This window comes from Engraulis encrasicolus, chromosome 17, assembly GCF_034702125.1.
Source record: "Engraulis encrasicolus isolate BLACKSEA-1 chromosome 17, IST_EnEncr_1.0, whole genome shotgun sequence".
In the NCBI taxonomy this organism is placed as follows: Eukaryota; Metazoa; Chordata; class Actinopteri; order Clupeiformes; family Engraulidae; genus Engraulis; species Engraulis encrasicolus.
Genome location: NC_085873.1, coordinates 37,827,430 through 37,849,962, shown reverse-complemented (window position 1 = coordinate 37,849,962; position 22,533 = coordinate 37,827,430). Strand labels below are relative to the sequence as shown.

General features: G+C 45.6%; 1 protein-coding gene across 2 annotated transcripts in view; it reads left to right on the top strand.

Annotated features, from left to right (window-relative positions):
• arhgap27 (Rho GTPase activating protein 27) overlaps window positions 1–18,327 on the top strand; it is an 86,885-nt gene extending 68,558 nt beyond the window's left edge. For both annotated transcript variants that reach the window (XM_063220732.1, XM_063220731.1), the window contains 9 exons: window positions 2,219–2,320; window positions 3,184–3,282; window positions 6,109–6,211; window positions 9,213–9,338; window positions 12,595–12,693; window positions 14,229–14,306; window positions 14,884–15,012; window positions 16,318–16,423; window positions 17,641–18,327. In XM_063220732.1, the coding sequence (XP_063076802.1) occupies window positions 2,219–2,320; window positions 3,184–3,282; window positions 6,109–6,211; window positions 9,213–9,338; window positions 12,595–12,693; window positions 14,229–14,306; window positions 14,884–15,012; window positions 16,318–16,423; window positions 17,641–17,818 (1,020 nt within the window). In that variant the 3' untranslated portion in view covers window positions 17,819–18,327. The remainder of the gene's footprint in view (window positions 1–2,218; window positions 2,321–3,183; window positions 3,283–6,108; window positions 6,212–9,212; window positions 9,339–12,594; window positions 12,694–14,228; window positions 14,307–14,883; window positions 15,013–16,317; window positions 16,424–17,640) is intronic.
• The last annotated feature ends 4,206 nt before the right edge of the window (window positions 18,328–22,533 follow it).

Genomic DNA, 22,533 nt, shown 5'->3' with positions numbered 1-22,533 from the left:
GCGGTTGTCAAACACAACAGCTGCTACATAATAACTGCGTGCGTGCGTGCGTGCGTGCGTGCGTGCGTGCGTACACCAAACTCCACCACCCCACTGTACAGAGTCGCTCTCTAGGGAAACAATGGGGACCACAGGTCTGGCTCTGGGAAAAGCATAACCTTTCAAGCCTCAAGGCTCCCAGCCAGGAGACACTTTACACCTAGATGCCAGATCACTGATTACAGTTAATACCTGTTAAAGGTACACTGTGTGAGATTTTTAGTTGTTTATTTCCAGAATCTATGCTGCCCATTCACTAATGTTACCTTTTTCATGAATACTTACCACCACCATCAAATTCCAAGTATTCATTATGACTGGAAAAATTGCACTTTTCATACATGAAAAGGGGGATCTTCTCCATGGTCCGCCATTTTGAATTTCCCAAAATAGCCATTTTTAGCTGCAAAAATGACTCTACTTGAACCATACTAGAAAATATTTGTTTATTACTTAGTAAACGTTCATGTAAAGATCAACTTTGGCAATAGGCAGCCCAGTTTCAATGAGCAGCATAGTTGCAGTACCTGTTTGACCATTTTCTGCACAGTGTACCTTTAAGGACTATCAGAATCAGCTGTGTGGGCCAAGCACACTTACAGCACTTACCTGCACATGGAAATTGACTGATGGATGTTATTTTCTGTACACACCTCAAAGTCATGGGCAGTCATGGGTGAGCGGTTAGGGCGTCAGACTTGCATCCCAGAGGTTGCCGGTTCGACTCCCGACCCGCCAGGTTGGTGGGGGGAGTAATCTCCCCCATCCTCCTCCATGACTGAGGTACCCTGAGCATGGTACCGTCCCACCGCACTGCTCCCCATGGGGTGCCACTGAGGGCTGCCCCCTTGCACGGGTGAGGCATAAATGCAATTTTGTTGTGTGCAGTGTGCAGTGTTCACTTGTGTGCTGTGGAGTGCTGTGTCACAATGACAATGGGAGTTGGAGTTTCCCAATGGGCTTTCACTTTTCACTTTCAAAAACAGCATTTCATAGTAAGGTATGGTGCGTTACACAATGCAATATTATACAACAAAATACACACTGCAGTACAATATGGACAATCAAAGCTGTGTGGAGTCGTGTTGTAGCCTACTCTAATTTCACTGCTTGTTTTAATCTTATTTCCCTCCATGCTTTGCTTTTAGTATTTTGCATCTGGGCTTAAATCTCCTTGTAGCCTATCCTTGTAGATACAACGTACGGTACATGTATAGAATACATGGGATGTGTTGTACCAGCCAAATGCTGTCACAATATCAAAGAGAGTGAGGGGTGGAAAGGTAAGGAGAAATATGAGAGAATGAGTCAGAAAGACAAAAATGTGGGGGGATGAAGGGTGGAAAAGAGAGAGAGAGATGGAAAGAAAGAGAAATGATTGGTGATAAAACATCTGTGGGGGGAGAGTTTTAGGATTAGTTTGACGGGTGCAAAAAGCAGCATGCTGGCATCATCACATTGGGTATTTGTTTATATTCCGTGTCATGGAAAGGGCAGGGGATTTCAGTCTGGCTTTCAGGGCGGAAACTCTGAACCCTGTGCAAACAAATGCCTTTATCGCAACACACCTCGTTGGTGTTTGCCTATAGCTCTTAGGCTGTTAGTGTACATTACATGACATGGCATACAGTACATGCCTTTTAAAAGGATACAAAGATATCAATTCATCACTTGCATAGAATTACTAAAAGCAAAACTTGCAGTGAAATTTGAATTGTTGTGGTGTATGGGGGTTGAAGTGCAATTGTACCAAAGTGCAGAGGGTGGGGGCGTGCAACTAGCCTGACGAGTCAGACGTTTTGGAAAGAAGTATTAAAGTCAGGCTAGCGTGCAACACTGTAGTGCTGAAAGTGCAGAAGTGCAAATTGTGCCATGGGTTGTGTGTGTGGGGACCATGAACTATGTAAAAGAACACATGCTATTTTCACTTAGCAGATGCTATTGTCAAAAGCGATTGACACCAGAATGAGTGCACTTGTGTTATATTTGAAGCGGTTTCATGCTCTCGCTAAACTCTTTCTATTTGAATGGTATTCCCTGAAAAGTTTAGGTTGTTACCGTATTTGGACTGTATACTTCTAAACAGCTGGTGTGAAATGTCAGAATAATTGGTGCTGAGTCATTGTTACAGTGTTACCATGGTGATCAACCATTGTGCTCCTGTTCCCCTCCACCCCAGATGAAGAGCAATCAGATCCTTCCGGAATTCACGGTGGACCTCAGGGGCGCCACGTTGACCTGGGCTGCCAAGGACAAATCCAGCAAGAAGAATGTCATAGAGGTAGGCCATTCTAGAATTGTCATCATTGGAATTGTCGGTAACACTTGACTTTACGCCGGCATCATACATATGACATAAGTGTCATAATGCATTCATGCATGTCATAAACATGATGTCAATGTCATAAACATTTTATGACTTTGTCATTAAAGCCTGGTTCAAACTACACGACTATCGCGCCGATTCTCGGCTGAAAACCCCTCTTACGTCAATCGCTGGAACGTTACCCCCCAGGACCATCGCAAGCGATTGGCGGGAAAGATTTCCTCGTCGTGAGCGACGTTCTAAGATAGAACTTTGGCAGCTCAAAGTCACAGATCGCAAATCGTAGAAATCAAACACTGTTTGATATTTGCGACTGGAAATAGAATGTCGGGCATTGTCTCGGTGGCTGCGAGCAGCGACAAGATTGACAGTTGCGATTCTCTTCTAGTGTGCGGTGCACCCCGACGCCAAAATCGGACACACAAGAGCTAGTCGTGTAGTTTGAGCCTGGCTTAAGTGGAATTTGTTAAAGACAGCCCTGATAATGTCACATTTTCATGACCATAAAACGTTTATGACATTGACATCATGTTTATGACTCGTGTGTGACTGTGTGTTATTGATGTGTGTTTCAAGTAGTTGTCAGTTCAGTTCATCACACAGCTACATCATCAGATGACTTTGCGTTTCTTTGTTGGACTGTTTTTATTTCTAAATAGTCAGAAGAATGACTTGTTCTGGAGTGTTAAGACTCCAAGAGATAGATTAAGTATTATTATAAGATATTATTAAGTATCTACGCCATGCTAAAATGGGTTGTGTTTGTGTTTGTTTATTTGTTTGTTTGTTTATCTGTTTGTTGGTTGGTGTGTTTCCAGCTGAAGAGTCAGAATGGCTGTGAGTACCTGATCCAGTATGACACAGAGAGCATCATCAGCGACTGGCACAAGGTCATCCTGGACACCATCAGGCAACTGGTAAGCAGCTCTTCAGGGTCACACTACACACCATTAGCCAACCAGTGAGTAGCTCAAGGTCACTCTACACATCATTAGGCAACTAGTGAGTAGCTCAAGGTCATTAGTGAGTAGCTCAAGGTTACTCTACACATCATTAGGCAACTAGTGAGTAGCTCAAGGTCATTAGTGAGTAGCTCAAGGTCACTCTACACATCATTAGGCAACTAGTGAGTAGCTCAAGGTCATTAGTGAGTAGCTCAAGGTCACTCTACACATCATCAGTTAACTAGTGAGTAGCTCAAAGTCATGCTACACATCATTAGGTAACTAGTGAATATCTCAAAGTAAGTCTACACATCATTGGGCAACTAGTGACTAGCTCAAGGTCATTAGTGAGTAGCTCGAGGTCACTCAACACATCATTTGGCAACTCTGCCCTACAAAGGCAAAGTGCAGTAACTATCACAGCATTGAAACTGAGAAAAATGCCTTCAAACACATGGTATTAGGTTGGATATTTTAGTTCCTGACAAAGCAATACCTCTAAAACACAAGGCTTTTGTCACAAGATTTCACACAGCACATGGCTGATGTCTTTGTGCAAATCAACATGCTTCTTCAAGTCTCTCTCTGTCTGCTAAAAAGGCTCAGCACCACTTTTCACCATCAGATTTGGTTTTACAATCTTGACAATCTTGACACTCACAGTGCAAGGCTCTATTTTGGCAAAAGAAAGAAAAGCCAAGTGTCTGCTACGCAGCTCGTCAGGGTCTGTCACCTTCAAATCTGCATCTCAAGTCTTTTGACTCTGATGCGGCTCTTAGTTTGGCCCTTATATGGCAAAACCCCTGTTGTAAGAGCTACTTCCAGTTGTGGTATCAGTAGAGTTAAAACCAGCGAGTGGTACTGTACTAAGGCAGGGGGGAGTAGGAAAAGGATTCGTATAAATAGCCTCAGGAAACAGGTGATGTGACCACACACACACACACACACACACACACACACACACACACACACACACACACACACACACACACACACACACACACACACACACACACACACGCACCCGCGCACACACACACTCGCACACACATACACATGTGCGCACGCTCACACACGCGCGCACACACACGAGCACACACGCGCGCGCACACGCACACACATACACATGTACACACACACAAAAACTGTTGATAATATTTGCTATGGAAATAAACCCAAAATACCGTGGGTGTCGAGAAACGCTTCTCACAAACAAAGGCTCCCTTGTGAAACAAGTCTTTAATGTTACAGGAAAAAGAATGGAATACAGTAAAATAGCATGCACTACAACACTTTTTTTCTTTCCCCCTTCACCCCCAATGCGCGCATGCACTCACTCACTCACGCGCACACACACACACACACACACACACACACACACACACACACACACACACACACACACACACACACACACACACACACACACACACACACACACACACACACACACACACACACACACACAGAATATAATTACTCTCTTATATACAGTACCAGTGTAGTGAGCTGTAATAAAATACAATCTTGACTTGAAACCTATTCTACATGTGTACTCGAAACTAACCAAATAAGTATTCAAATATACCCCCAAAATAGTCGTTTAACCAAAATAAGCCGAGCTTTTCCTGCAGTGCAGCCAGTGAGTGACTAAAGTATTACTCAAGTGTCTGTTATTAGTTGCTACAAAAACAAGTAGTTCCTGTTCCACACATGAGTCATTTCAAATAGTCTCTCCCTGCTCTCTCTCTGTGTGTGTGTGTGTGTGTGTGTGTGTGTGTGTGTGTGTGTGTGTGTGTGTGTGTGTGTGTGTGTGTGTGTGTGTGTGTGTGCGTGTGTGTGGTGTGTGTGTGTGTGTGTGTGTGTGTGTGTGTGTGTGTGTGTGTGTGTATGTGTATGTGTATGTCTGTGTCTGTGTCTGTGTCTGTGTGTGTCTGTATATCTGTCTGCTTGTGTGAATATGTGCTAATATGTATGTATCTGCCTGCTGTTTTTTTGCCTGTGTCTATGTGAGTGGACCCATTTAAACCTAAGGCACCTGCAAAAAACGCACGCTGAATGCCCTTTTTGGGAAAAGTTGCCTAAGTCTATGAAACCCTAAATATCTCAGCTTCCGAACCACATACAAACATAAAGTAAGTTTCATTGAAAAGCTAGGACCCTCGTCTTGCATGACAATGTGTTTATTCAGCCCTAATATAACCACATTTTCATGAAATACGCCCTCAAATCTCAAGAGCCTGAATGCCGCGTATACAGAATGTCACTCCAGGCACCTACCTGTAGGCCAATGTTGCAGAGTATACACAGCATCAGGTTAAAATGGCATAATATGAGTATAGGTGTAAGTGTGTGGCCTTTAAAATCTGTCATCCTATCAAATACCTTTCTATCAGCAGATTTGGATCTTGTACCCTTGTCTATGTCTGCATGGTAAAGTAAGAAATGTAATTTTAATTCTTTGTATGACCAGTGCATGTACAGAAATTGACAATAAAGCAGACTTGACTTGACTTGACCTTGCTTTTCTCTTGGATCCAAGTAAAAGTAACCGGCCAATAGGTCACTCACCTGCCATGCGACTGACCTGGGTTCGATTCCCGGCCCAGGTCCTTTGCCGACCCTTCCCCGTCTCTCTCCCAATTCGCTTCCTGTCCACCTCTCACACTGCCCTGTCAAATAAAATTGTAAAAAGACAAAAAAAAATCTTTACAAAAAAAAGTAATCGTGTGTGTGTGTGTGTGTGTGTGTGTGTGTGTGTGCGTGTGCGTATGCGTGTGTGTGTGTGTGTGTTTGTAGGAGCAGGAGCAGCATCATTCTGACGAGGAGGATGACGTGTATGAGAAGATGCCTGGTGTGGACGACAGGCCCTCCAGTGGTCAGGACAAGAAGCGCGTCGTGGGTGAGTCTCATGGCAGAGCTGTGTGGGGCTACACTGACACCTAGTGGGGAATATTTAGTTTAGTTTAGTTTAGTTTAGTTTGTGAGTGTGTGTTTGTGTGTGTGTGTACTCGTTATTAGGGGCCAAGCAGCGAAGCTGGCGAAGGCCCCTAGTGTTTTAGTTCCCTCATTGACTCCAGTCAAAATTCTTCTCCCTCTGCAAGTCTATGGCAGCCCATAGAACCGTACATAGGAAAGTTGTGAAAATTGGCACACATATTCGAGGCAGCATCAATATTACCCGCAGCGATTTATAGGTCCCCAGCCCCAACGCTCTAGCGCCACCAGCAGGTCAAAGTTGCAGGTACATTTCTGCTTGTAACTTTTGAACCGCTGGTCCAATTTTCAAAAAATTGGTATCCCTGGAATCCTTGGCCCAGGACAAATCCGAGAACTAGTGATGATATTGTACCCTGCGTGTATAGTTTTCCCGCAATTTTGAATTTTGTAAAATTCAATAAAAATGCTATTTTTCCCGCACTTTTTGATCAATTCGCCCGGAACTTGGTACATAGTATCTCTGGACTGAGCTACACATGGGGTCTCAAGGAATATTGGATATCTTTTATCGTTTAGCCGTGACAGCCAATCAAAATTGACGTAAAAGTGGCGAAACAGGAAGTGAGGTCATATCTCAGTAAACGTTTGTCGAATTAGGCTAGGATTCTTTACACACACAGAAGTCCATCCCATGACCCACCAAAAAAAAATCAAATCCCCAGCTCAAACTCTGTAGCGCCACCAGCAGGTCAAAACTTTAGTTACATTTTTGACTGTATCTTTTGAGCCGTACTCCCAATTTTCAAAATATTGGTACACAGGTCATCTTCACACTATGTTGCACCCAGGTATGGATTTTCGTAACAATTGAAAAAACTATCAGCTCACAGCAGCCATTCAAAATTGTGGAAAGAATGGAGGGATTTTTCTCATCTCTCTGTCCCCTTTGCCAACGGCACCTGCGCACGTTCACTGACACCATTCTCAGCAGGGGGTCTCTGGACACACAAGAGACGAGAGCTTAGGTGTGTGCGTAGTTCTGCTATTGCTCTAGTGTCAACCAAAGCCCCACTGCCCCAGCCCCTGCACATACCCCCCACCCCCCACACACAGACAGAGTGAGAGGGAGAGGGAGAGGGAGGGGTAGGGGGAGAGGGAGAGAGAGGGAAGGAGGGAGGGAGGGAGAGAGAGAGAGAGAGAGAGAGAGAGAGAGAGTGAGAGACCATTGTTGTTCTCTCAGTTCCTCTGTCTCTCACACACTCACACACTCACACACACACACACACACACACACACACACACACACACACACACACACACACACACACACACACACACACACACACACACACACACACACACGTTACTTCTATGTACACCAATTCCTCAGACCTCAAAAGTCTGGCCAAACAGTCTCTCAAAAGGCTGGCCAACATTACATTGCAGCCTATAGGATTCATATGTTTAGGATTTCAAAGACCATATCTATTTTCAGTAGGCTCCTGATTCTTTTCCATAATATTGTATGTCATATAAACGATTTTACTAAATAGAATGATCACAGATGATTATAATTGCTGTCCAAAAAGCAAGCCTCTCAAGTATAGAAATTACTTGCTGATATTTTATAGACTAATTTGAGAGGGAATGGAAATCTGTTACTCAATATAAATCAAGGGCAGCACAGGCCCTGCCGTGGCCAACCGGTAGGGCACTCGTCTATCATGCGGCTGACCCTGGTTTGATTCCCAGCCCAGGTCCTTTGCCGACCCTCCCCGTCTCTCTCCCCATTTTCCCCTCCAAGGAATGCACCCCAACATTGGCGAGATTTGGGCCAAAGGGGGCGCTACAGTTCCTTCTGTTGCCGTGGCAACTTTGCCAAGTTTACTGCTTGGCCCCGCATTGCTGCTTGCAGCTATATTTTNCTCTTTATATTTAAAAAAAAAAAAAAAAAACACACAAAAAAGAAAAACAACTAACCCCTCTTTGCAACTGCACTTGTTGTTCTGTATATCTCCTGTGCACTTTGTATTTGCTTGTGATGTTGGCTTGATTATGTCCTCTTTTGAAAGTCGCTTTGGTTATAAAGCGTCTGCCAAATGCAATGTAATGTAATGTAATGTAATATGGGTCACTTGTGAAGTGGTGGAGACGCGCTCACTCACACTGAGTGCGTTGCAATATGCGACCTTGCCTCCTCCACTTACCTCCTCCACTTGCTTCTCTCCTCGTACCAGAAAGTAATATGTCATGATGACATCACTGACACTGACAACAGCATTATATTTCAAAAAGCTCAATTGTAGAGTCTTTTTCTCATTTGCAATTGGGATGGTGAATGAAAAACAGTCCCTCAAAAGTTGTTGTGGCTAGGCTGACAGCTGGGAAACTTTATCGTTTTCTCCACGGAGGAGGGGCCAGGAGGCGGCACGAGGAGACAAGCGCAAGTGGAGGAGGCAAGGTCGCATATTGCAACGCACTCACTATCGCATAATGATTAATGATACGGTTCTTAACTGGGTGCTGAATCCCACATAGAAAAATCTGATGAGTGCTGTTCTTCGCATTATTCACTCATATATGTTTTTCCTTTATTCGCCTATAAACTTTTCAGTGTAAAGGTGCTGTCCTTCGCATAGTTCACGCGAATATGGGTCCCAGCCTCTCCTCTTTATATGGCCAACCTTTCCCAAAGTAGTCTCTGTTTCTCTCTGACCATTTTCATATTCTCTAACTTTATTTTATTTTATTTTTAATTGAAAAATTAAATCGTGCATTTGAAAAAAAAAAGCACTGCACGTTGCTCTGTGGCACATTGCTCCACAGTCTCCTCATGGCCCTTCTACAGTATCTCTCTCTCCCTCTCTTTCTCTCTCTCTCTCTCTCTCTCGCTCTCTCTCTCGCTCTCTCTCTCTCTCTCTCTCTCTCTCTCTCTAATGTAATGTGTCGCTGTATGTCCTCAGCTCCTAAGCCGAGCTTCACGGGCTCCACCTCTGAGCACGACCAGAAGAAGGTGAAGACGAAGCTGCGCAAGTTCCTGCTGAAGAGGCCCACACTACAGTCTGTCAAGGACAAGGGCTACATACGAGGTGAGCCCACACTACAGTCTGTCAAGGACAAGGGCTACATACGAGGTGAGGAGAGGAGAGGAGAGACTAATGGATAGTGGAGGGGTAGGTTGTTTCTCCTCAAGAGGCCCACACTACAGTCTGTCAAGGACAAGGGCTACATACGAGGTGAGGAGAGGAGAGAGGAGGGAGGGAGGGAAGGAGGGAGGGAGGGATGGATGGAGAAAGACTGTGAGGGATGGATGGATGGATGGGTGGAAGAGAGAAAAGTAAAGGGGTAGGTTGTTTCTCCTCAAGAGACTCACACACACTACAGTCTGTCAAGGACAAGGGCTACATACGAGGTGAGGAGAGGAGAGAGGAGGGTGGGAGGGATGGAGGGAGAGGGGAAGGGATGGAGGGAGTGAGGGAGGGAGGGATGGAGAAAGACGGTGAGGGATGGATGGATGGAGGGTAGGTTGTTTCTCCTCAAGAGGCCCACACTACAGTCTGTCAAGGACAAGGGCTACATACGAGGTGAGGAGAGGAGAGAGGAGGGATGGAGGGAGGGAGGGAAGGAGGGAGGGAGGGATGGATGGAGAAAGACTGTGAGGGATGGAAGGATGGGTGGAAGAGAGACAGAGACAAGTGGAGGGGTACTACAGTCTGTCAAGGACAAGGGCTACATACGAGGTGAGGAGAGGAGAGGAGGGAGGGAGGGAGTAGTGGATAGATTGATGGATGGATGGATGGATGGATGGATGGATGGATGGATGAAGGGAGAGAGAGGGGAAGGGATGGATGCATGGATGTTTAGGGAGGGAGAGAAAGAATAGTAAAGGGGTAGGTTGCTTCTCCTCAAGAGACTCACACTACAGTCTGTCAAGGACAAGGGCTACATACGAGGTGAGGAGAGGAGAGGAGGGATGGAGAGATGGATGGATGGAGTAATGGATAGATTGATGGATGGAGGGAGGGAGGGAGGGAGAAAGAGGGTGAGGGATGGATGGATGGGTGGAAGAGAGACAGAGAAAAGTGGAGGGGTAGGTTGTTTCTCCTCAAGAGACTCACACACACTACAGTCTGTCAAGGACAAGGGCTACATACGAGGTGAGGAGAGGAGAGGAGGGTGGGAGGGAGGGAGGGAGGGAGAAAGACGGTGAGGGATGGATGGATGGGTGGAAGAGAGACAAGTGGAGGGGTAGGTTGTTTCTCCTCAAGAGACTCACACACACTACAGTCTGTCAAGGACAAGGGCTACATACGAGGTGAGGAGAGGAGGGAGGAGGGAGGGAGGGAAGGAGGGAGGGAGGGAGGGAGGGAGAAAGAGGGTGAGGGATGGGTGGAAGAGAGACAGAGAAAAGTGGATGGGTAGGTTGTTTCTCCTCAAGAGGCCCACACTACAGTCTGTCAAGGACAAGGGCTACATACAAGGTGAGGAGAGGAGAGAGGAGGGATGGAGGGAGGGAGAAAGACGGTGAGGGATGGATGGATGGGTGGAAGAGAGACAAGTGGAGGGGTAGGTTGTTTCTCCTCAAGAGACTCATACACACTACAGTCTGTCAAGGACAAGGGCTACATACGAGGTGAGGAGAGGAGGGAGGAGGGAGGGAGGGAGGGATGGATGGAGGGAGGGAGAAAGACGGTGAGGGATGGATTGATGGGCGGAAGAGAGAAAGAAAAGTGGAGGGGTAGGTTGTTTCTCCTCAAGAGGCTCACACACACTACAGTCTGTCAAGGACAAGGGCTACATACGAGGAGAGGAGAGGAGGGATGGAGGGAGGGAGGGAGGGAGGGATGGAGGGAGGGAGGGAGGGAGGGAGGGAGAAAGAGGGTGAGGGATGGGTGGAAGAGAGACAGAGAAAAGTGGAGGGGTAGGTTGTTCCTGCTGAAGAGGCCCACACTACAGTCTGTCAAGGACAAGGGCTACATACGAGGTGAGGAGAGGGGAGGAGAGAGGAGGGTGGGAGGGATGGAGGGAGAGGGGAAGGGATGGAGGGAGTGAGGGAGGGAGGGATGGAGAAAGAGGGTGAGGGATGGGTGGAAGAGAGACAGAGAAAAGTGGAGGGGTAGGTTGTTTCTCCTCAAGAGACTCACACACACTACAGTCTGTCAAGGACAAGGGCTACATACGAGGTGAGGAGAGGAGAGAGGAGGGTGGGAGGGAGGGAGGGAGGGAGGGATGGATGGAGAAAGACGGTGAGGGATGGATGGATGGATGGGTGGAAGAGAGACAAGTGGAGAGGTAGGTTGTTTCTCCTCAAGAGACTCACACACACTACAGTCTGTCAAGGACAAGGGCTACATACGAGGTGAGGAGAGGAGAGAGGAGGGATGGAGGGAGGGAGGGAGGGATGGAGAAAGACGGTGAGGGATGGATGGATGGGTGGAAGAGAGACAAGTGGAGGGGTAGGTTGTTTCTCCTCAAGAGACTCACACACACTACAGTCTGTCAAGGACAAGGGCTACATACGAGGTGAGGAGAGGAGAGGAGGGAGGGAGGGTGTAGTGGATAGATTGATGGATAGATTGATGGATGGATGGATGGATGGAAGGAGGGAGGGAGGGAGAGAGAGGGGAAGGGATGGATGCATGGATGTTTAGGGAGGGAGAGAAAGAAAAGTAAAGGGGTAGGTTGTTTCTCCTCAAGAGGCCCACACTACAGTCTGTCAAGGACAAGGGCTACATACAAGGTGAGGAGAGGAGAGGAGAGGAGAGGAGATGAGAGGAGAGGAGTTGATGCAGGGATGGATGGATGGATGGATGGATGGATGGATGGATGGATGGATGGATGGATGGATGGATGGATGAAGAGACATTGGGAGGGGGTGGGTTGTTTCTCCTCTGTCAAGGACAAGGGCTACATACAGTATGAGGTTGGGAGAGGAGAGATGGAGGAATGGATGATGGGTGGATGGATGGATGGATATGAAGATGGATTGAAGTGATTGAGTCCAGTGAAGGAGTGAAGTGTAGGAGGTTAAAGGGGATAGGGAGAAATGACCACAATGCTACTCTTGTGTGTGTGTTTGTGCCCGTTTTGCTAAATGTGCTTTCCTTAATGAAAGTGTGCGGCTCTTTGTGTGCGTGCGTGTCTGTGTCTGTGTCTGTGTCTGTGTCTGTGTCTGTGTCTGTCTGTGCGTGCGTGCGTGCGCGTGTCTGTGCGTGTGTGTGTGTCCTCCAGAGAATGTGTTTGGCTGCCATCTGACTAACCTGTGTGTGTGTGTGTGTGTGTCTGTGTCTGTGTGTGTGTGTGTGTGTGTGTGTGTGTGTGTGTGTGTGTGTGTGTGTCCTCCAGAGAACGTGTTTGGCTGCCACCTGGCTAACCTGTGTGCCCAGGAGAGGACCACTGTGCCCGTCTTCGTAGAGAAGTGCATACGCACCGTGGAGAAGAGAGGTGAGGACGTGTGTGTGTTTGTGTGTGCGCATGTGCGCGTGTGCGTGCATCTTCATAGTGAAGTGCTTACACGCCGTGCGTGTGTGTGTGTGTGTGTGTGTGTGTGTGTGTGTGTGTGTGTGTGTGTGTGTGTGTGTGTGTGTGTGTGTGTGTGTGTGTGTGTGTGTGTGTGTGTGTGTGTGTGTGTGTTCATCTTCGTAGAGAAGTGCATACGCACCGTGGAGAAGAGAGGTGAGGACGTGTGTGTGTGTCCGCATGTGTGTGTGTGTGTGTCCGCATGTGTGTGTGTGTGTGTCCGCATGTGTGTGTGTGTGTGTGTGTGTGTGTGTGTGTGTGTGTGTGTGTGTGTGTGTGTGTGTGTGTGTGTGTGCGCATGTGTGTGTGTAAGCGCACTTGTGTATGTATGTATTTTGATCTGAGCGCAGCACTACACACACAAATGCAGTATTCCGTACATGCACACTACTTAAATGGTCAAGCAAAATGTGTTGATCTCTCATGTCACGAGCGACTTGAGCGACAAAAAGCAAACAGGATTAATTAGCAGCTGTATTTTACCAGATACGGTACAAAGCGAATTAGTCGCTTAAGTGGATTTTGATTGGAATGCAGCATGAAGTGACTACAAGTACATTCCAAGTGAATTACCTGTTGTGGTTTTACAGCTTTACGACTTCACAGTCGCATTTGGTGTGTACACCACAGTCTGATAAGCCAGAGTCTGAAGGTGCCGGCATGCTTGCTGCAGGATACGCGAGCGCGTGCACGATCTGATCATGAATGCGTTAACATGCGCATTTAATGTCAATTTCGCGCGCATTGGACACGGCAGCCAAATGCGTGCGTCAGGTGCAATATCTTCAAACTCGCTGGGGGCAATCTTAAGAAAGACTGCGCAGTTCCACGCTTGTGCTTGATATGAAAACAATGGCAGCAACTTTTAAGAGCGTCTCATTGATCATACTTCCTTGTTGCACTTTGAAAAAGGAGCGTGCACATATAGGAGTAGTAGCAGTATTGTTTTCTTGCCCAGGGAGCCCCTCTTTTTTTGTTGTTGTTTTCCTAGCCATCTGTGTTCCCAATTTCCACATCCCAATGCTGCATGCTCTCTGCCCCCTGGATGATACCGCCAGTATTTTGCGTGGTCAACTGCTTTTGAAGCAATTGCATGTGTCGGTTGCTCGCGGTGATGTGCGTAATTTACAGCTCGCAGCAAGCATACCGGCACCTTGAGAAGTGTAACTTCATGATGATCATAGGCGGTGCACGGACGAGGTGGTGCTAAAGCACCTGCCCCGTTGCCCGACTATTCAAAAAAATACTCTTTTTGATTATTTTTTTATCACAATGTACTGTGGCCCATCTTGACTTGATAATCTACAGTTGTTTGACGATCAAAAGCATGTTACAATAATGCCTCAATATAATATGTACAGTAGCTTCTCCATCCTCCCTCAAGCACCAGCTCCCTAAAATGTCTGTGCACGCCACTTTTCATGATGACCAGGGTGGGTTCTGTTTTGTCTATTCTCCAGGTCTGGGTATTGACGGCCTTTACAGGGTCAGTGGCAACTTGGCTACCATACAGAAGTTGCGTTTCAAGGCTGACCACGGTAAGCTCTCCTAATACTATATACAGTATAGTAGTAGCCAAGATGAATGACGTCGTGCATTATGTCTAAGAGTTAAATAAATTTTTTACCCAAGTTAAAAAGCCTTTATTGAACACTGGTTACATGCCAAAAAAGGCTGTTTAACTTCAGAAAGGAGTGCCTCAAATAGTGTTTTCATGGAAGTTTGGACGTTTTTTTTTTATGAGCACCCTTTTTTACTAATTGGATACAGGACCCAGTGAAGCATTCCCTTTTCTCTTTTTGTTAAGTTTATTTTTATTTACACTTTTATATTTGTTTCATACACGTAAACTTTTACATGTTTGAAATAAAGCAAACTTTAAGAACTTATTTAGCAGTGTTTCTCAACAGGGGCTGTACAGCTCTGCTGTGGTCATAATGTATTATACTGATGTGTGTATTTGTGTGTGTGTGCATGTGCGGGTGTGTGCGTGCATGTGTGTGTTTGTGTGTACATGCGTGCGGTGCACGTGTGTGTCTGCATGTGCGTGCATGCATGCGTGCGTGCCTGTGTGTGTGTGTGTGTGTGTCATGCGTGCGTGCGTGTGTTTGCCAGAGGACATCGACTTCGAGGAGGGCCACTGGGATATCCACGTGATCACGGGGGCTCTGAAGCTCTTCTTCAGGGAGCTGCAGGAGCCCCTCTTCCCATACAGCCACTTCAACAACTTCGTAGCCGGCATCAGTGAGTACAGTACACAACACATGCGCGTGTGTGTGTGTGTGTGTGTGTGTGTGTGTGTGTGTGTGTGTGTGTGTGTGTGTGTGTGTGTGTGTGTGTGTGTGTGTGTGTGTGTGTGTGTGTGTGTGTGTGTGTGTGTGTGTGTGTGTGTGTGTCTGTGCGTATGTGTGTGTGCGTGCATGCGCAAGCGTACGTGCACGCAGGTGTGCGCGCGTGTGTTTGCGTGTGTGCATGTGTGTGCGTGCGTGCGTGCGTACATGCGTGTGTGTTCGTCTGTTGAACTGTGTGAGTGTTATTATTATGTTTTAGTGAATGTATGCAGTGGAAGCTAGAAACTACAGTGTCTTGGAGAAATCACACAAAAAAAAATCAATGTGAGAGCTTTAAGTCTTCGTTTAAGTGTTAACGAGTAGACAAAACTAAATGGCTATAAACAGTCAATTTAGAAAAAGTCTAATCAGTATGGTGTGTGCACAGACCCAAGCTGGTTCTACAGAGGTTTCTGAGGCATTGTGACGTCATCAGAAATAGAATGCCTGGCGTGGGCACGTTCCACAGGCACAGACACAGCTGCATCTGCGCCCAGAACAGGGAGTGTTTCAGGGACGCATTGCTCTCTCTCTCTCTCACATACACATACACACACACACACACACACACACACACACACACACACACACACACACACACACACACACACACACACACACACACACACACACACACACACACACACACACACACACACACCAGGCATTTTTTGCTCTATGAGTCACAGTGCCCTGAGTTCCTCCCAAAGTGCCTTGTGTGTTCACAGCTGTCTGCACTCCTGGGTTGAACAGTCTTGGCCACTCCAAATGCCCACTCTCTCTCTACACACCCACTCTTAAAATCACTTTTCCTAGAATTTTGTTCATACTTCCACTTCATGTTTTACTTGAATGTTGTTTTGTTGTAGTAACCTGGTGTTGCCATACCCTCATAGTAATGTCATTGGTACAGAGGGTCTTGAGGGGCCGAGTTGAGACATGTTGACTGGAGAAAGGCCTTAACTCGTGAGAGGCGTTGAATGCCACTTAAGTTTGAAATGTAGTCTGTGTAGTTACAGGTGTGTGTTGTAAAAGCAAACTTTTGGTAAACATCTAGCAAACTTTTATGGGAAACATTTGACAAATCCACAGGAAAATGTCAAAGGTCAGAAAATATACCTCTTGAAAAATGTACCTTTTGGTTTATTCCTAACCAGTGCTGTTTTGCTCTGTGTGTGTGTGTGCGTGTGCGTGTGCGTGTGTGCTTTGTCTCCTGTAGAGATCGCAGACTATCATGAAAAGGTGTCGTATATGAGTGAGCTGGTCAGATCCCTCCCTGCCGAAAACCATGACACCATGGAGACCCTCTTCAGGCACTTACGCAAGTACGACATGCTCACCACGACAACACCGTATATAAAACCACAACACCATACGACATACTCACCACAACAACACCGTACAACATTATCACCACAACAACACCGTAGGACACAACACCACCACCGTATATGACACCACAACACGACCACATATGACACCACAACACCATACAACATACTCACCACAACAACACCGTACGACATTATCACCAAAACAACACCGTAGGACACAACAACAACACCGTATATGACACCACAACACGACCACATATGACACCACAACACCATACAACATACTCACCACAACAACACCGTACAACATTATCACCAAAACAACACCGTAGGACACAACAACAACACCGTATATGACACCACAACACGACCACATATGACACCACAACACCATACAACATACTCACCACAACAACACCGTACGACATTATCACCACAACAACACCGTAGGACACAACACCACCGTATATGACACCACAACACGACCACATATGACACCACAACAACACCGTACGACATTATCACCACAACACCACTATACAACATGCTCACCACAACAACACCGTATATAACACCACAACACCATATACAACATGCTCACCACAACAACATTGTATATGACACCACAAAACCACCACATATGACACCATAACACCATACTCACCACAACAACACCATACAACATTATCACCACAACAACACGATATGACACCACACCACCGTATATGACACCATAACACCATACGACATTATCACCACAGCACTGTGCGGTATATAACACACTTCAAAATAATATCGCTCTCTCTCCCTCTCTCTTCTCTCTCTCCCTCTCTTCTCCTCTCCCACACCCCCTCTCTCCCTCTGCTGATATGGCTGTGAAGAACATCAGCATTGTGTTCTTTTTATTCAACCTCTCTCTCTCTCTCTCTCTCTCTCTCTCTCTCTCTCTCTCTCTCCCCTCCTCTCCCACATTGAGAAGAGAACCGTATGACTGTGACGAACATCAACATCATGTTCTTGTTATTCAATCTCTCTCTCTCTCTCTCTCTCTCTCTCTCTCTCTCTCTCTGTCTCTCTCTCTCTCTCTCTCTCTCTCTCCTTCTCTCCCACATTGAGAAGAGAACCGTATGACTGTGACGAACATCAACATCATGTTCTTGTTATTCAACCTCTCTTTCTCTCTCCCCCCCCCTCTCTCTGTTCCGCAGCGTGATAGAACATGGAGAGGAGAACCGTATGACGGTGCAGAACATCGCCATCGTGTTCGGCCCCACGCTCCTGAAGCCGGAGATGGAGTCGGCCAACATCACCATGTTCATGGTGTTCCAGAACCAGATCGTGGAGTTTGTCCTCAACGAGTTCGACAACCTCTTCTACTCCAGATGATCTGTTAGCTAGCTAGCTAGCTCACACACACCTCAACATATTCTACAGAAGATGACACACACACACACTGGAGATGATCTGCTTCTCATACACTAGGGGTGTAAATAAATAATAATCGATATGTAGCGATGCATCGATCCTACGATCCGGCCGACGATCAAATCGTATCGTATTGTGGGGCATTCAGTGTCGAAAATAATCTAGTCGCTGCCTTAAGAAATCGATATTGAATCGTATCGTCATGGAGGCTGTGATATACACCCCTATCACACACACCTCGATATATTCTACGGAAGATGACACACACAAACACACCTGAATATGACAGATCTCACACCCACCCCAACATCTCATGTAGGTGTTGTCCATACAGTTGCTATGACCTCAAGCTAGCTCATGTGGTTATTAGCTGGATGCTAAGGCACGAGAACTGGGGTGCAATTTAAACCTGTTTGTCCCATCCTTTTCTGTTGCTTGTAGCCTCATGACGCAAATTTGATATGTAAGGGTTAACGTTCGGCGAGAAGGTCGCTACCGTGGAATAGCAGCACGACAGAGAGAATCTTTAGACCCCGACGCGGAGCGGAGGGGTCTTGTTCTCTCTGAAGTGCTGCTATTCCACAAAGCGACCGACTCGCCGAAAGTTAACCCGCTTATTATATGGATATACTTAAATGATTCACACATGCGGGGACATTTCTTTAGACCTATTTAATGTTAAGATTGTTGCTGCGCAAAACAAAACAGTGCCGTTGTGGAACACCGCTAGGCAACAGCTAGGTAGGCTAGCCAGGACAACAGGTGTTGTCTATCACAGCAGCTGATTAGAGTGACAAAAGACCGGACCCCCTGCGGAGTGATATGAAACATTCGCTTTAGCCACTGACTTGTATACAAGCCAGTGGCTTTAGCAGTGAACGTCTTGTTGCCATTGACAGCGGTAGCCAGGACAACGGGTGCTGTCTATCACAGCAGCTGATTAGAGTCTTGTTGAAAAGTCGCTTTAGCAGTGAAAAGTCTTGTTGCCATTGACAGCGGTCTGTTATAGACCAACCCGTCCGTTATCGAAAAATAACAGACGTCCGAACGTTGGGGAGCCCCGTTGAAATGAATGGAGCATTCGACAGATGACGTCACAACCATATAATAAGCAAGGAATAACGGCCGACGAGGTGTCCCGATACCAAGGGAAATAATGGACAAGGTGAAACAAACAGCCCGACGGCGCAACATTCCAAACGAATATTCTATTTTCAAAGGTGACCCGTTATCGGGGAAAAATGGACACCTGCTCAGCCAATCAGAAGACGTTCTTTCTGTTCAACAGGTGATAATATTGATGATCGACGTCTTAATCAATATCTCGGTGAAGCACATTGCTAAGGTCAACATCTCATTTGCAATCAGGATGTTGAATGAGGAAGAGAACCCCAAAAACCTTCTCTACGGAGGCGGGGTGTCATCGACACAAGAGGCCACAAGCAACAGGACGCAATAAATTAGTTTGTCTTTCACCCATAGTGTTTATTTTTTTTCTTCTTTGGTTATCTCCGAGCTTCCAACACTGCCATATTGCTCCATATAGTGCCTCTTAGACTGTACACTGACAGTGGGTTTCTCTCTGTTCAAATCCAGCGCTATACTGTATGTATGCACCTTTATTCCGAAGAGATTATTGGTTACGCGGACCATTTGGCAACTTGCACTGCACGCACACGGGCGTGCACACACGCACACACACACACACACACACACACACACACACCTACCTTGAGGATGTGTGGCCTTGCCTGCCGAATCTTACAATCCATGAGTGAGTCCACATGCTGGCCATGACCAATCACAGAGTGCAGAATGTTCCTGGCAGAAAAGTTGGCACCTTTGTCTTTGAGTGCAGGTTAAACTAGTCCCTCATGTCCTTTGCTCTTACTGGTGGCCTTGTGATGCCGCAAGGCTTAACATCATTAATGATCAAAGTTTTTATTCAACATCTTGTGAGAGTCCGATTCACAGGTCATTATCATTTGCAGTCGGGATGATGAATAGAGAAAAATCCCCCCGAAAAGTTGACATTGGGGAATGAATCGCCATGGTTTTCTGCGCAGAGGCAGAGCAAAGGCCCCCAAAAGTTGCTCTGCCCTAAGTTGACGGCGGAGAAACGCTAGCCTGGGAAATCCCGTGCTACCTTGCACAATCATTCTGATCTCATTTGTGATTAGGTCTGGTGGTAATCAGTCAAGGGAAACACCATGGTTTTCAGGGGTGTAGTGGGCGCGGTACGCGGGGGTACGCAGTCCACCCACTTCTCCTGAAGTGAGATTTAAAAAAAAATATTCTGCCCATGTTTGAATACAAAAAGGAATGATCACATAGCAGTATTGCAGGTGATTGACCAAACAGTTGAAAACGGAGAAGTAATGACGGTAGGTTAAGGACAGTTGGGAGGTTTGACATGATAGGTTGCCTAATTATTTGATGACGTTAAAAATCGCGTACCCCCACTTTAAAAATCCCCACTACACCACTGATGGTTTTCTGCCCAGAGGTGGAGCAGCACAGAGGCAAGAGGACACAGGCAGCAGGAGATGACAGGATGTACTACTTTGACGTCCACCCTTTGTGCCTTGTAGCTCACTTGAATTTGTAATACAGTTACATGTATGCCAATGGCTGGCTGCATCCGAAATCCTCCCTGGTTCAAGTGCACTTACTGTATGTAGGGAACAAAACTGCTGTATTATAACACACATCCTATGTACAGTAGTGTGCACTATGAAGTGGACAAGTGGACATTTTGGATGCAGCCTACTTTTCGTGTCCTCATAGATATGAATATTCTAATTCTAATGGCATTTCCTCATTTGCAATTGGTATGGTGATTGAAGAGCAGTCCCCCAAACATTGTTGTAGCAAGACTGACAGTGTTGAAACTTCAGCGCCAGCTAAATGCAAGGCCACAAAGCACAAGTGGAGGACGGGTGTCTGCATCTTGGAATGTTCACTGCACTGTATATCCACGTTGTGTCCTCCTGCAATTGTCTCCCCTCTCCCTCCCCCTGCTATTTTGTTGTTTCCTGTCCTTGGTTTAGTGATTGATATGTCTTTATATTATTGACCAACCCCATAGGTAATAGTTCTGAGGTTGAGAAGATGATAGGCTTATTTTTGTTTTTGTTTCGTTTTGTTTTGAGAATCTGCCAATAATTCAGGAACTCATCGTGTCATGTTATTGTTTATTTATGTTTTAGTCTTATTCCTCGCGGTGGCCTTCGCAAAGTGCCTTTAAATGAAAATAAAAATAATAATACAAGAAATATGATGTAATATATAACATAGAGAATGTACAGAGAAGCTACTACTATAGCCTTGCACAGTTAACAGCACTATAACAGACAGACAGTACAGTATAAGCAAGACACACACACACACACACACACACACACACACACACACACACACACACACACACACACACACACACACACACACACACACACACACACACACACACACACACACACAGCTGATTTGCCTCCATGTAAAGCCGGAGCTTCTATTTCTCAGCACAGTTGCACATACAATACAATAGGCCTATGTGGTTGTAGAGCTGCGCCACACTGCTGCTTTCTGCTGTGTGGCAAATGGATGGGACCAGCATATAGATTTCTACTGTATAAGAAGAGATAAAACTATGGACCTTGACATAGCTGTTATTCTGTTTTGTTTTGTTTTGTTTCAGCATTAATAATAATGTGAAGACATTCCCTATTATTATCATTTAATGAGGAGAAAAAAAGAGAAAGCAAAGTTTGCCAGTGTAAATATATATTGTAGAAGGCATATTTATGCTCTGTAAAAAAACACACACACATGCAAAAAGTTATTTGCTAAAATAAAAACTGGTTTACACATCACACTGTTGTGCTTCTGGTGATATTCTTGATGGAACACAAAGGGTCTGGGGGGGGGGGGTGTAATCAACGATGCAATAATATTACTGCAACAATGTTTAAAGAAAGATATTTTTAAATTAGGAACATTATTATGTAAGAATTGCACTGTTCTCTTGGATATTTTTTTACCATAGAATATTGCACTAATTGCGTAGACTACGGTAGAAGATTATACAATTAATGCATCCCCAGAACTTGATGTGGGCCGATTCTTGTAAAGTTTCAGTAAAGAGAGGTAGGGTGGTCTCTGGAAGTACAGAACATATAGCCTACAGAGATTTTTAGTGGTGAATCCATGTGAAACTGCTTAATACGTGTGCGCACATACCTGTATACCATGAATATTAAGTTACAACCAGTGTTGTGCATTTGTGTATGTTTTGATTCCTTTTGATTAGGCTACCTTGTCCCTCCTGAGTGAATAAAATTTTGATATAAATAAAATAAAATACAAATATAAAATAAAATATAAATATCAATATATTTATAAAATATAAATAAAATTTTAATTTTGCACTTTGTTGAGCAATGTAATTTGTGAACGATTGAATATTTTGAATTTACATGTTGAGAAATTTTGACAGTATATCAGAATGAAAATATTTCCTCTCGAATTACTGAAGATGAACTCACCACACCAGAAGTGTCGTAAATAAATGGGAAGAAAGTTTACCAGCAGATGTCAGTAAAGAGCTTTTAATTACTTTTGGAAGCATGTTGAGCTCCTGTCCGCTAGGGGTCAGCAGTCGTCCTGTTCCCTCA